At 39.7% G+C, this 14,974-nt stretch overlaps 1 protein-coding gene across 1 annotated transcript in view; it reads left to right on the top strand.

Annotated features, from left to right (window-relative positions):
* The window catches only part of LOC111402365 (proteasome subunit beta type-3-like), a 31,644-nt gene that overhangs the window by 16,266 nt on the left and 404 nt on the right, over positions 1 to 14,974 (top strand). Inside the window, exons 2-5 of the mRNA XM_023030603.1 lie at positions 477 to 584; positions 1,419 to 1,508; positions 13,011 to 13,101; positions 14,736 to 14,830. Of these exons, the coding sequence (XP_022886371.1) occupies positions 477 to 584; positions 1,419 to 1,508; positions 13,011 to 13,101; positions 14,736 to 14,801 (355 nt within the window). The 3' untranslated portion in view covers positions 14,802 to 14,830. The remainder of the gene's footprint in view (positions 1 to 476; positions 585 to 1,418; positions 1,509 to 13,010; positions 13,102 to 14,735; positions 14,831 to 14,974) is intronic.

Here is a 14,974-nt window from a genome sequence, read left to right as displayed (position 1 = left end):
AAACATATGTTCATTAAATAATAGTGAATTGGACAATAATGAAATGGAAGGAAGTGAAGGTAATAAATGGATTTATGTGGTTTGAGTAATGTGTTTTTGTATGTATACAAAGAGAGACAAGAAGAATAAAACATGTACAAGCTTATTGACAAAAAACTAAAAGGAACATTTTTCTTCATGATTTCAAACTCCGAAGGATGAATATGATGCACATTATGTTGTTCAAAGCTGTTGACACATCTTGTAAATATGTAGTGCATTACACTTGCTTATTAGGGAGAGATACAACTCTGAAGGATTGTATGCAAATATGCAATATGATGTGGTAGACTTAAATGCACACTTTTAAGTATAACTAATGTATGAATTTAGGGAAATTATCTACTCTTTACTGGTGCTTCTTTATTTTAGATTGGTTTTTTATGAACTTTGTGGGATTACTGATTTCCCTTTTTTTTTCTTTGAACTTTCTGAAGATATCAACGGCTTGTTTTTCGTTACAAGTTATATCAGCTTAGAGAAGAGAGGAACATGAAGCCTGAGACTTTTGCTAGCCTCGTATCTGCTATTCTTTACGAGAAAAGGTTGGTAAATTGCGAATGTCTCTGATTTGCTCATGAACACACTACTTATCTTGGTACACTTGACGGCTGTGCAGTTAAAAAATAAATTGCTGTTGCTTTGAAATAATTTTATAAAAAAAGAATGGTTTAACAGGAGACCTTGAATGGGAAAATGCCATATACAAGTTCACATAAACTGCAACCTAGTTTAATGGATCATACCAGTGGGTTGAGGAACTTTAAGGTGGAGTTAAGCAACCTCTGTTTCTGAGCAAATATACAATGTAGTTTCATGTGGAACTTGCATATGATGTTCTGCTCTTGGCTGTATATAGTGCATGCTTTCTTTTACTTATAAATTTTCTGGTTTATGATTAAAATTAATAACAATAGAAATTTTTGGGTCTGTTCTATATCCTAATTCATGCATCTACTACATATCAAAAGGCTCTCAGAAAATGTAGTAAGTATGTGCATCATTTCTTTTTTGTATTGCATCCATTGTTTTGAAAAATCATGCATTGCTTACCCTACTGGTTGGTTTACTGCTAAATATGGAAGCAAATGGCGATAAAAGACTATAATAACTCATAGCAGCTACATCATAGAGATAAGTTATGCAGGTTTATGGAAGATGTAACTGAAGACTGTTTTATAATTTTCTTCTTAAGTTACTAAATTTTTATTTTTATTTCCTCGTTCCCGTTCCTCTTCCTCTTCTTGTTGTGTATGAACATGTGGATTATATCATGCCATTATGTTATAAGAAATCTTACACTTCATACATGTTTTAAAAATTAGTTAATCATTTATGGAGAGGATGACTTGCTTCATTTTTTTCTTTTTGTGGTTTAGATTTGGTCCGTACTTCTGTCAACCTGTAATTGCTGGATTGGCAGACGAAGATAAACCCTTCATTTGCACCATGGATTCTATCGGGGCAAAGTATGTCCAGTTTCTCCCCCTCTTCATTTTTTCATCAGGATTCTTAGTCTTTGTAAATTTTGCTCCTCTAAAAAAAAAATTATATAATACTTTGAGGCTGATTCATATTTGCATAAACATGAAAAATTCAGTATTTTCTGCGGTAATAACATCTAAAAAATTTCTGATAAAATTTTACTGTCTTAAATTGTTTTGCTGAAATTATAATTTTTGACTTGATTAGAACCTTAATATACTGTTCCTGTTTTTGAAGGTGTTGTCTGATAGATCCAAATAGGACAAGAATTTTATTATGATAATTTCCGCCGCTAAAATAGAGATTACAAAGGAATGAACCTGCTATAAGATAAGCAGATTCTTTATTCAATAATAAAAAGAAAAATTAATAAGATCAATGGACATTCGAGAGGTCCACACTCTCCCAAGGAATCTCCCAATTTTCTGGATGCTAGTAACGTGCTCATTCCCCTCATTTATATGTGGTTTTCCTCCCTAATTATTGCTGTAATTGAGTAATCGGTGCTGCTGAAATTAAGTGACTGGTTCTGGGATTATGTAATTGGTGCTGGAATTATGCAATCTTGGTGCTGAAATTATACAATCTGCTTTTCCTTAATTCCCGCGCCTTTGGTAAGTTGCATGGATTGCGGGTCTATCATTACCTCCCCCCATAAGTTTCACCTTGTCCTCAAGGTGAAAGGAAGGAAACTGTTGCTTGATCACGTCGTAAGGCTCCCACGTGGCCTCAAGTGTGGTAGTCCTTTCCATTGTATTAAAACATCCAAGCCTCGAATGTTGCTTCCCAAGCCAGGTCGCACCCTAAGTAATGCTTCTAGCTCAACCAACATTTCCAACTCCTCATTCAATTGGCTAGGTAGTTCCTTCACGGCCTGCACAGCCCCTTCTGTCTTACGTAGCTGGGATACATGAAATACAGGATGAATGTTACATGTTGGAGGAAGAATTAGCTTATAAGCAACCTGACCAATCCTCTGACCAACTGCAAACGGACCGTAAAACCATGGTGCTAACTTCCCGTTAGGTCGCGCAGCTAAGGATTTGCGACGATACGGCCTAATCTTCAAGTACACAAGATCTCCAACCTCGAACTGAACATTTCTTCTCTTGCGGTCAGCTATGCCTTTCATCCTTGCTTGAGTTTGCAATAATTGTGCTTTCAATTTCTCTAAAACCTGATCCCTTTCAAGGAGTTGCTGCTCTATTGCTGAAACTGGGGTGGATCCTTTTTCAAACTTCAGTAGAGCAGGAGGTTTGCGCCCGTAGACGACCTGGAAAGGAGTCGTCTTGCTTGCTGTATGGAAGGATGTGTTATACCATAACTCGGCCCAAGGTAACCAGCTGAACCAAGATTTGGGTCGTGATGAAGCAAAACAGCAAAGATATGTTTCTAGGGTGCAATTTAGGTCCATCTGATTGGGGATGGTAAGCAGTACTACGATTGAGCTTAGTACCTTGCAAACGAAATAATTCCTCCCAAAAATTGCTGACTAAGATCTTGTCTCTATCTGATACAATGGAGCGAGGTACCCCATGTAGTCACACCACCTCTTTAACAAAAACTTCAGCCACACTTGCCGTTGTGAAAGGGTGCTTAAGCCCTATAAAATGCCCATACTTGCTTAATCTATCCACCACTACTAAGATTGTATCCATGTTGCTTGATTTCGGTAGTCCTTCAATGAAATCCATTGCTATGTCCTCCCAAACCTGATTAGGAATCGGAAGAGGTTGCAACAAGCCTCCCGGTGATAGTGTAATATACTTGTTTTGTTGACAAACTGCACATTGGTTCACATAACGCTGAATATCAGCTTTCATCCCCTCCCAATAGACATTCTCAGCGATACGACTATAAGTTTTTCGAAAGCCAGAGTGTCCAGCAATCTTGCTGTCGTGACCCTCTTGTAACATCAATGGGATCAATGATGACCCCTTGGGCAGGAATAAACGTCCTTCAAACAACAGCTGGCCATTTACCAGAGCAAAATCTAGCCTGCTAGAAGGATCTTGCTTGAGTTCTTGAATAATAGTTTGTAGCTGTGAGTTCGTCCGAACCTCTTTTGCTAGAGTGTCTAGTTGTACTACTGCAGGAACCGACATTGTCATTAACTCGGTGGAAGAGCTAACACAGGAAAGGGCATTAGCAGCCTTGTTTTCCCTTCCCAGCCGATATTGAACCTCGAATTGATAACTCATTAATTTAAGTAGCCACTTCTAATATTCCGAGTTTACTTCTCGTTGCTCCAATAAGAATTTCAAACTTTTTTGATCCATTCGCACATAGAATTTGTGACCATGCAAGTAGTGTTTCCACTTTTGAATTGCAAACACGATCGCCATCAATTCCCTTTCATAAGTTGACTTCGCCTTCCCCTTTGGATTGAGCACACAGCTATAGTACGCAATAGGATGTTGGTTTTGCATTAGTACAACCCCCAAGCCAAAGCCTGAAGCATCTGTCTCTACTATAAAGGGACGGTTGAAGTCCAGAAGGGCGAGGACTGGTACTGATGTCATGGCAGTTTTTAGTAGGGATGTAAACGAGCCGGGCCAAGCCGGCTCGCGAGCCTAAAGTTTCGGCTCGGGCTCGGCCCGGTTAAAATAACCGAGCTTTTTTGCGGGCTCGAGTCGGGCCGAACAAAAGCTCGGCCAAAAAAATAGGCTCGGCCCGAGCTTTTGCTCGGGCTTTTACGGGCCGAGCCGGGCAGGCTCGTTTTCTCCCTCTTTTTTTTTTTTTTTTTTAACCTCATGCTGCCTTAAAAGGCAGCAGTTTTGCTGCCTATAAGGCAGCAGCTTGCTGCCTTAAATTAAGGCAGCGAACTGCTGCCTTTAAAAGGCAGCAGTTTTGCCTTAAATATAATTTTTTTTTTTATTAAAAAGCTCGCGAGCTCACCGGCCGGCTCGGGCAAAGCCCGTGTCCCCAAAATGGGGCTCGGCCCGAGCTTAGGTTCGGGTCTACCGAGCCTCGAGCCGAGCCGGCTCGAGCTTTTCCCGAGCCGAGCCACGGGCGGCCCGAGCCGGCGAGCCCGATTGCCATCCCTAGTTTTTAGTGTTTTAAATGCTTGATCTGCTTCTTCATCACAGAAAAAATTATCCTTGCGTAACCTTTCTATTAATGGCCATGCAAGTTTACCATAATCGTTCACAAAACGGCGATAATATCCTGTGAGCCCCAAAAATCCCCTCAACTCTCGCAATGAGTTGGGACTAGGCCAGTCTACCATAGCTTGAATCTTCGATTTATCTGCGGCCACACCTCGGTATGAAATGCAGTGCCCCAAGTATTCTACTTCTGGTTGACCGAAGCTACATTTCTTGCAATTGGCGTACAATTGATGTTGTTTCAACAGCTGCAAGACCTCCCTCAAATGCTTCACATGATCCTCTAGACTTCGACTGAATACCAAAATATCATCAAAAAACACAAGAACAAACCGCCTCAACTGTTCTTTAAACACTTCATTCACCAGTGACTGAAATGTGGTGGGTGCATTTGTTAGCCCGAATGGCATCACCAAGAACTCGTAATGCCCTTCGTGTGTTCTGAACGCTGTCTTCAAGATATCCTCCGGTTTGACCCGAATTCGATGATAGCCAGCCTTTAAGTCGAGCTTAGAGAAGATCGTCGCTCCATGTAGTTCATCCAACAGTTCGTATATCATCGGAATGGGAAACTTATCAGGTATCGCCACCACCTTGTTTACGGCTCTATAATCTACACAGAAGCGCCACCCTCCATCTCTTTTCTTCACTAATAATACTGGACTCGAAAATGGACTGGTACTTGGCCTGATAATTCCGGCAGCTAGCATCACTTTTACCAATTTCTCGATCTCATTTTTCTGGACATGTGGGTAGCGATATGGCCTCACACTAATCGGGCTTGTTCCTGGTTGCAAGTGGATGGCATGATCCTTGCCTCGTTGTGGCGGCAGCCCCTTAGGTTCTTCAAAAACCTCCCCAAATTCACTCAACACCTCTACAATTTCTGCTGGTGGCTCACCATGTTCTCTTCCAACTTCGACTCCCATACTGCCTAATTCAAGAAGCATACCTTCACCACCTTCCTTGAATGCTTTCATCATAGCTTTCAAGGTGACTAAAGTCTTACTCAAGCTTGGATCCCCTCGCAAATTCATGGTATTACCGCCAACCTAGAATTTCATTGTAAGATTTTTCTAGTTAACCTTTGTTGGCCCTAATGAGGATAGCCACTTCATCCCTAGAATCACGTCGGAACTCCCCAAGTCCAATGGAAGAAAATCTTCAACCACTTCAATGTTTTGGAGAGATAGATGCACTCCTTTGCACACCCCTGCTCCTTGCACCGCCATACCTGTACCCATAATCACCCCATATCCAATTGTATCTGTTCTTGGTAAACCTAACTTCTGTACTAATCCAGCCGAGTCCAGCCGAAATAAAATTGTGGCTAGCTCCACAATCAATTAGTACTACCACCTCTTGACCTGAAATTTTCCCTTATACCTTCATGGTTTGAGGCAGAGTGAGTCCTACCACCGAGTTCATGGACAACTCCACCACTTCACCTGTAATGGTCTGCCTTCCTTCAGCCAATTCATCGCTCAACCCCTCAATTTCCAACCCCTCATCTACCTCCTCATCATGAACCAGCAAAACCTGTAATTCCTTGTACTTACATTAGTGCCGAATAGAATATTTCTCATCACAGCAGAAGCAAAGTCCTCTCTCATGCTTGCTCTTGAGCTCTGCTTCACTGAGCTTTTTAAAATTGGAAGTCGCGGCATCTGTACGAAGGGGTTTTCTGGGCTCGATCGACATCATGGCTCGCGAATTGATGCTTGGGCTGTTGTAAATTTTCTGTCGGGGTTGGGGATTTTGCCAATTTGGATTAGAAATGACCTTGTTTCTTATTGGGTCAAGTCTGCCAAAACAGGCCTGCAACATCAGATTTTTCTCCTCAATTCGTTGGGCTAGCTCCATAATCTGTTCTAAACCCTTAGGCCTCAACACTCGAATTTCGGCCCTTATTTCCGGTCTGAGCCCATTTATGAAATTGCCCTCTAAGATGGCGTCAGAAATCTCTCCGATCTGCGCTGCCAATAACTCGAAGGCGATCCTATACTCCATCACTGACCGATCCTACCGAAGAGCAAGGAATCGTTCCTCCAAGGTGCCTTCTAGTGAAGACCTAAACTGACATCTCATCAGCACTTTGAGCTCTGTTACAGAATAATAGGCTAAAATTAGGAGCTAATTAGTCTCTAATTAGGCCTAATTACAGTAGCCTAATTAGTCTCTAATTAGCCTAATTTCAGTAGCTAAATTAACGTAATTAACTAGAGAGATTAGCATACCTTAGAGAGATTGTACATGTATATATATCGTGATTTCCAATAAATAATATAACAGAAAAATTCCTAGCTCTCTATTCAATTACATGGTATCAGAGCCATGAACCATCTTACCCGTAGTTCGGTTCTTTGAATTAGGCGACATCTTTATGTGTTAGGGTCACTGTGGTCAGCCCTTTGCCTCCGGATTTCTGGCGGCATCATCTGTGATTCCGACATCTGGGTTTTTCACTCCTAATTGCCGGCAGTTTGGTTTTTCTGCCAACAGATCAATTGGGTTGCTGGGCACATTCTGAATCCCTCGGTCTCTATTTGGGTTGGAGTCTGCGTTCCAGGTTCACTGTGCGATTTCGCCTCTGGTTCGCGTCTTTGTGACGCTGTTTTGTGGATTTTGGACAATTTTTTTTTATCTCCGGTGACCCTAGTGGAGTAACCCAGACACACAGTCTTGGCTTCTGGATGGAAAATTCTGGTCGGTCGTCTCTGTTGGGTTTGAATTACGAGATTTTCTTTGGCTAATTTCTGGTGAGTTCGTTACTTATATTCTATTGGGCTCTACATACGTGATCTATTTAATTGGGCCATATTGGATATATTTATTTTAACTTTGGGCTGTTAGACTTGGTGGATTATTTGTGGACTTTTGTTTGGGTTGGATTAATTGAGTCTTTCAATCTGCCTATTATTGGATAATTGAACGATGACTGAGTTCAAGGGATCTGTGAGCCAGATCATTCCAGTGATGTCCAAAATCGCTGAACATAAATTGAATAGCACTAATTATCTGGAATGGAGTAAGACGATTAGAATCTATTTACGGAGCATAGACAAAGATGATCACTTAAATAAAGATCCACCTAAAGATGATACCAAACAAAGTTGGTTGTGAGAAGATGCAAAACTCTTTTTACAAATCAGAAATTCTATTGATAGTGAGGTAATTGGTTTAATTAATCACTGCGAATTTGTAAAAGAGCTAATGGACTATCTGGAGTTTTTGTATTCTGGCAAAGGAAATGTGTCACGAATTTATTAAGTTTGTAAGGCTTTTTACCGTGCTGAAAAGAAAACCAAGTCCCTCACAGCTTATTTCATGGACTTCAAAAGGACGTATGAAGAACTTAATATGCTATTGCCATTCAGCACTGATGTCAAAGTTTAGCAAATTCAAAGGGAGCAAATGGGGGTTATGAGCTTTGTGGCTGGTCTTCCTCCTGAATTCGAGACTTCCAAATCTCAAATTCTCTCTAGCTCTGAAATTCCCTCTCTTCAAGACGTCTTCAGTAGAGTTCTACGCACTGAAAATACATCACCTATTCAGCAAAATAATGTTCTTGTTACCAAAGGAGGGGGAAATTACTATGCAATGAGGCCCAACAATAGGGAAAGAGGAAACAAGACTACTGATAACCGTAACAATGATTCAAGCAACGTTATCTGCTACTACTGCCATGAACCAGGCCACACCAAGCCATACTATAGGAAATTACAGAATTGCAATCAGAGAACTCAGACCGCCAATGTTGCTGCTGCTCCTAGTTCATCTTTTGAGAAAACTATTATGATATCAGGTGATGAGTATGCCAAATTCTCTCAGTATCAAGAATCACTGAAGGAATCCACTCCAGTTACTGCCCTTGCCGAATCAGGTAAAACATGTCTTATCTCCTCTTCAAAGAAATAGGTAATTGATTCAGGGGCCACATATCACATGACAGGTAATTCTAGTACCTGCTCTAGCTTTCGATCACACAAAGCTCCCTCTCCTGTTACCATAGCTGATGGGTCAACCTATAACATTGTGGGATCTGGGACTGTTAAACCAACTTCCTCTATTACCTTGTCATCTGTTCTGAGTCTACCAAAACTCGCTTTTAATTTGATCTTTGTAAGTAGACTTACCAAGGATCTTAATTATTGTATCTCATTCTTTCCTGATCATTGCCTTTTTCAGGATCTTATGAAAAAGCATATTATTGGTAAAGGACATGTATCTGATGGTCTCTATATTCTTGATACGTGGGTGCCTCGATCAGTTGCTTGTTCCAGTACCAGCTCCCCAGTTATAGCACATTGTCAGTTTGGACATCCATCTCTGTCTACATTGAAGAAACTATGCCCTCAGTTCCACGATGTATCTTCACTAGATTATGAGTCATGTCATTTTGCAAAACATCACTGTAGCTCATTAGGTCCGAGAATTAATAAACGAGCTGAGTCCGCTTTTGAGTTGGTTCATTCAGACGTTTGGGGACCATGTCCTGTTGTGTCTAAAACTGGGTTTAGATATTTTATTACTTTTGTGGATGATTTTTCTCGAATGACATAGATTTACTTTATGAAAAATCGATCTGAAGTGTTCTCTCATTTTTGTACCTTTTATGCTGAAATTAAAACCCAATTTAATACTTCTGTGCATATACTAAGAAGTGATAATGCAAAAAAATATATGTCAGACTCATTCCAGACTTACATGACTCAACATGGGATTATTCATCAATCCTCTTGTATTGATACTCCTCCTCAAAATGGAGTTACTGAGAGAAAGTATAGACATCTACTTGAAACAGCTCGAGCTCTTTTGTTTCAAACGAAGGTTCCTAAGCAGTTCTGGGCTAATGCCGTCTCTACAGCATGTTTTCTGATTAATCGCATGCCATCTACAGTACTTGACGGGGATATTCCATATAGTATTCTATTTCCAAACAAGTCACTATTTCCAGTGGAACCACGGGTATTTGGAAGCACTTGTTACGTTCGTGATGTAAGGCCATCCATTACTAAACTAGATCCAAAAGCCTTGAAGTGTGCTTTTCTAGGATATTCTCGTCTTCAAAAAGGGTATCGATGCTACTCACCTGATCTCCATAAATATCTAGTTTCTACTGATGTGATCTTTTCAGAAAATGCACCATTCTTCTCCTCTCCCTCCATCTTTACAAGTCAGGGAGAGAAAGATGAGTGGCTAATCTACCAAATCACACATCTAAGTGCTCCTATTGAGCAATCAGATGATGGCGCTTCTCTTACATCTCCCGGAACCTCTAATGAGCAACCTCCTACTCAAGTAAAGCCGCCTGTTATCCACGTTTATTCCAGAAGGCAAGAGACCAATGATATATGTCCTGCACCGGCTACTGCGTCATCTGATTCTCCAAACGACCTTGACCTTCCCATTAGTCTTCGTAAAGGTAAACGCCAGTATACACTCCCTAAATCTATTTATCCCATAGCTAACTTCATTTCCTACGACCATCTGTCTCTTGTGTCTAGTTCTTTAATTACCTTTTTAGATTCAATCTCTGTGCCTAGAACGGTAAAAGAAGCCTTGAGTCATCCTGAATGGAAGAATGCAATGTTTGAGGAGATAAACGCTCTAGATGAAAATCAGACATGGGAGTTGGTAGACCTGCCTAAAGGTAAGAAAGCTGTGGGATGCAAATGGGTCTTTGCTATCAAGGTCAATCCAAATGGTTCTGTAGCAAGACTTAAAGCTAGACTTGTTGCAAAATGATTTGCTCAGACTTATGGAGTGGATTATTCGGATACCTTCTCTCCGGTGGCCAAACTTACCTCTGTCCGCCTATTTATATCCATTGTCGCATCCCAAGATTGGCCCTTACACCAGTTGGATATCAAGAATGCATTCCTTCATGGTGATCTCCAGGAAGAGGTGTATATGGAGCAACCACCTGGATTTGTTGCTCAGGGGGAGTATGGGAAAGTCTATCATCTGAAAAAATCTCTGTATGGTCTAAAACAGAGTCCCCGTGCCTAGTTTGGCAAGTTCAGTAAAGTAGCTCAGGATTTTGGGTTGAAGAAGAGCAAATGTGATCACTCAGTCTTCTACAAACAGTCAGCAGTTGGCATTATTCTTCTTGTTGTTTATGTTGATGACATTATCATTACAGGAGATGATTGTGCAGGAATCTCCTCTCTCAAGTTATTTCTGCATACCAAATTTCACACAAAAGACTTGGACCAACTAAAATATTTTCTCGAAATAGAAGTAACAAGAAGCAAAAAATGGATATTCTTGTCTCAAAGAAAGTATGTACTTGATCTGCTGGCAGAAACCAGAAAGATGGGAGCCAAGCCATGCAACACTCCAATGGTTCCTAATGTACATCTTACAAAAGATGATGGTAATTTCTTTGATGATCCAGAAATGTACAGGAGACTAGTTGGGAAACTAAATTATCTCACAACGACTCGTCCAGATATAGCTTATGCTGTCAGTGTTGTTAGCCAATTTATGTTTGCGCCTACAGTAAAACATTGGACAGCATTGGAACAGATCCCGTGTTACCTAAAAAGAGCTCTTGGCCTTGGTATAGTGTATAGCAATCACGGACATTTTTGCATTGAAGGCTTTGCAGATGCTGATTGAGCTGGATCTAAAATTGATAGACGGTCTACTACAGGATATGCATCTTCGTTGGTGGAAACCTTATGTCTTGGAGGAGTAAGAAGCACAATGTCGTATCGGAGTACAGAGCCATAGCCCAGACTACATGTGAAATTTTGTGGATACAACATTTTCTAGCTGAGGTTGGATTGAAGCCTTCGGTACCAGCAAAACTCTGGTGTGACAACCAAGCTGCCCTTCATATCGTCTCAAATCCGGTATACCATGAAATGACTAAACACATTGAGGTTGACTGTCATTTCATTCGTGAGAAAATCCAGGAAAATACAATCTCTACTAGTTATGTGAAGACTGGAGAGCAACTTGGGGATATCTTCACAAAGGCATTAAATGGGATTAGGGTTGAGTATCTTTGTAACAAGCTGGGCATGATTAATATCTATGCTCCAGTTTGAGGGAGAGTGTTACAGAATAATAGGCTAACATTACGAGCTAATTAGTCTCTAATTAGGCCTAATTACAGTAGCCTAATTAGTCTCTAATTAGCCTAATTTCAGTAGCTAAATTAGCATAATTAACTAGAGAGATTAGCATACCTTAGAGAGATTGTACATGTATATATATCGTGATTTCCAATGAATAATATAACAGAAAAATTCCCAGTTCTTTGTTCAATTACAACTCTTCCCAATTTCTTACCCCTTTTCTCTTCTGCACCTACTGGTACTAGGCGAGTGCATCACCTTCGAAACACAGTGCTGCTGTCTCTAATTTCTCCACCTCTGTCAACTGATTCACCACAAAATAACATTCCGCCCTGAAGATCTAGTCGTCTGGATTCTTTCCCAAGAACACAGGCATCTCCAGCCTCCTCCCCTTTAGTTCGGGTCTCCAATTTTCTCCCGAACCACCACTTCCGACTCGATTGCTTGTCTCCAAACCTGGGGAATTTTTAGAATGCAGAGTGCACTTTGAATCCTCCCCTCTTCCGATATCCTTGCATTTTTTCTCACTTTCTACTTCCTCCCATTTTGATCTCACGAAGGAAACTTTCTCGAGAATGATTGCCATGTTTTTCTCAATATTTTGTACCCTCTTCAATTGCACTTGCATTTCTTCCATCTGACCTGTAATTGCCGATGAACCCCTTCCAACTCTCTCACACGATCTGATAAATTCACCATCCCGATCGTAACAGCTCTGATACCAGTGATAGATCCAAACATGATAAGAATTTTATTATGATAATTTCCACCGCTAAAATGGAGATTACAAAGGAATAAACCTGCTATAAGATAAGCAGATTCTTTATTCAATAATAAAAAGAAAAATTAACAAGATCAATGGACATTCGAGAGGTCCACACTCTCCCAAGGAATCTCCCAATTTTCTGGATGCTGGTAACGTGCTCATTCCCCTCATTTATATGTGGTTTTCTCCCTAATTATTGATGTAATTGAGTAATCGGTGCTGCTGAAATTAAGTGACTGGTTCTGGGATTATGTAATTGGTGCTGGAATTATGCAATATGCTTTTCCTTAATTCCTGCGCCTTTGGTAAGTTGCATGGATTGGGGGGTCTATCATTGTCATTATGTAAAAAGCCTGGGTTAGAACTAGCATTCAGCTTAATGCTCATTGCAGACAGACCTTGTTAGATTTTACTTGCAATTTTTGTAGATAAATATATACACTTCTGGTTTTATAGAGATTTTTTTTTTTTTTTTTTTTTTTATTTTAGTGCCAGGTTTTTTTTTTTTTTTTTTTTTTATTTTAGTGCCAGGGAACTTGCCAAAGATTTTGTTGTTGCTGGAAGGGCCTCCGAATCGCTATATGGTGCATGTGAATCAATGTTCAAGCCTGACATGGTTTGTCATTTTACTTGATATATTTTATCATTTTGTTGTAGTTTTAGACTTGACCTTTATAAAAGATAGCATATAATATTCATTTTGGGCTTATCAGTCGTTTAATTGATTACATGAGCCAAGTCAGGCTGTTGCTAAGTAATAAATTCTCATTTCCCCTTCTGGCCTTCTTCCCCAAAACCATCTTCAAAATAACATGAATTTTTGCATTCTGAAAACCATTTATAATCGATGATTTAAGTACCAAAGTAACTATAATTTTTTGGTAAGATTAATGGGTAAAAGATTTGTCTTTATAAGCATAGAGAGTGCTGATCAGTTTTTCACTTGATTATGTTGTTACACCTATTTTATTTATTTTATTTGCCAAGAGTTGGTGCACGGTCTGGTACAGTATTGCGGAATCAGATATACGCTGATCCTGATAGATGCATCTGATGCAGCATAATGTTGCCCAAAGTAACTATAATTATTTGGTAAGATTAATGGATAAAATGTTTTTGTTAAGTTCTCACTGAACTCTGCTGGGAGTTATCATGTTACACAGGCATTAGATGTTGGGATAAGATACTTCTGTTATGTGGAAAAAGGAATGCTGCATGAAACTCATGAAAGTCCAACTCACGTGCTATTAAGCAACTAGTTCAGTAAAAAATGCAAGTAATCTGTGGTATTCCAAGTAGAATAATTCTCCCTCACCCAACAAGTTCAAGAACAAAAAACTGAGCCATGTTTCCAAGAAATTATGAGACGGCTAAGTCACTAGTATAAAATCACATTAACAAGCTGAGTAAGTGCAATCATATAACTTCACAAATGCACCATGTCATTTTAGTGGCTTTGTACAATAAAGGTACTCATATATTTTGCGATGCAAACCATTCATTGTTTCTTGAAATATTAGTTATAGATTGTAGTAATACTATCGCTTTGCATATTGATCACATTCCAGAGTTGCTGTTGCAAATATGACCGTGCTCATCTTAATTTGTATTTCACCAACCTTCTCTTTTACGTGCTTCTTTCTCCTAAGTTTTAACATGACATCAGGCCGACACATCTTGTAATCGGATTACATAATGCCATACGTAATTTTTATTTTCCTGGAAATGAGCCATCTATTGATCTTAAAGACTATTAAAACCACCGTATATCGTGTCAGTTGTAATTCTCATACTTTGCTTAGGCTTTTCTGGTCATGAGAGAAAAAGGGCATATATCAAACCCATGCATACGGAGGTAAAGATGAAGTCCAGTTTGACTATAATCAACTTTGTTAGTCTTATCCTTTTGTTTCTTTTGTGCTTTACGACAGTTATAGTTTGATCATGCTTCTGGAAAATTTTATACCTTCATATGTTTTTATTTTGCTGCCGTTTTCATCAGGCTGGGTGATTCTTAAGAAATATTTTCGCGAGTGTGGGAGGAGGAAGCAGTTTATATTAAATTATACCATGTTTATAATCCATCAATGCGACCCTTGTACATTGAATCTAAGCTGTTACAGTGGTTTATAAACTTGAAAAGGCGTGGTTTGTGTACCTCCAATCACGTCCCTCTCATTTGAAATTGGTTAGTAAATTGTTTAATAGCTTGTTTCCATGAGAGGATAAATTTTTTTTCAAATGTTTCAGGATTCTGAGGAATTGTTTGAGACCATATCGCAAGCACTCCTGTCAGCCGTAGACCGTGACTGTTGAAGTGGCTGGGGAGGCCATGTCTATGTCGTGTAAGTCTTTTGGTCATTGTGTTTTCTATTTCTCGGTGATTATTTTTCTCACACGGAAGTTTATTTCTCGGATGCATTCTACTCGTCATCCACAAAAGCGAGATCAATTTTTGGCATTGTGATTTTTTATAGTGCAATTTCAAT

This window comes from Olea europaea, chromosome 10 (assembly GCF_002742605.1).
Source record: "Olea europaea var. sylvestris chromosome 10, O_europaea_v1, whole genome shotgun sequence".
Classification (NCBI taxonomy): domain Eukaryota; kingdom Viridiplantae; phylum Streptophyta; class Magnoliopsida; order Lamiales; family Oleaceae; genus Olea; species Olea europaea.
Note: the sequence above shows the minus strand (reverse complement) of the source record. Positions and strands in the feature narration are given on the sequence as shown.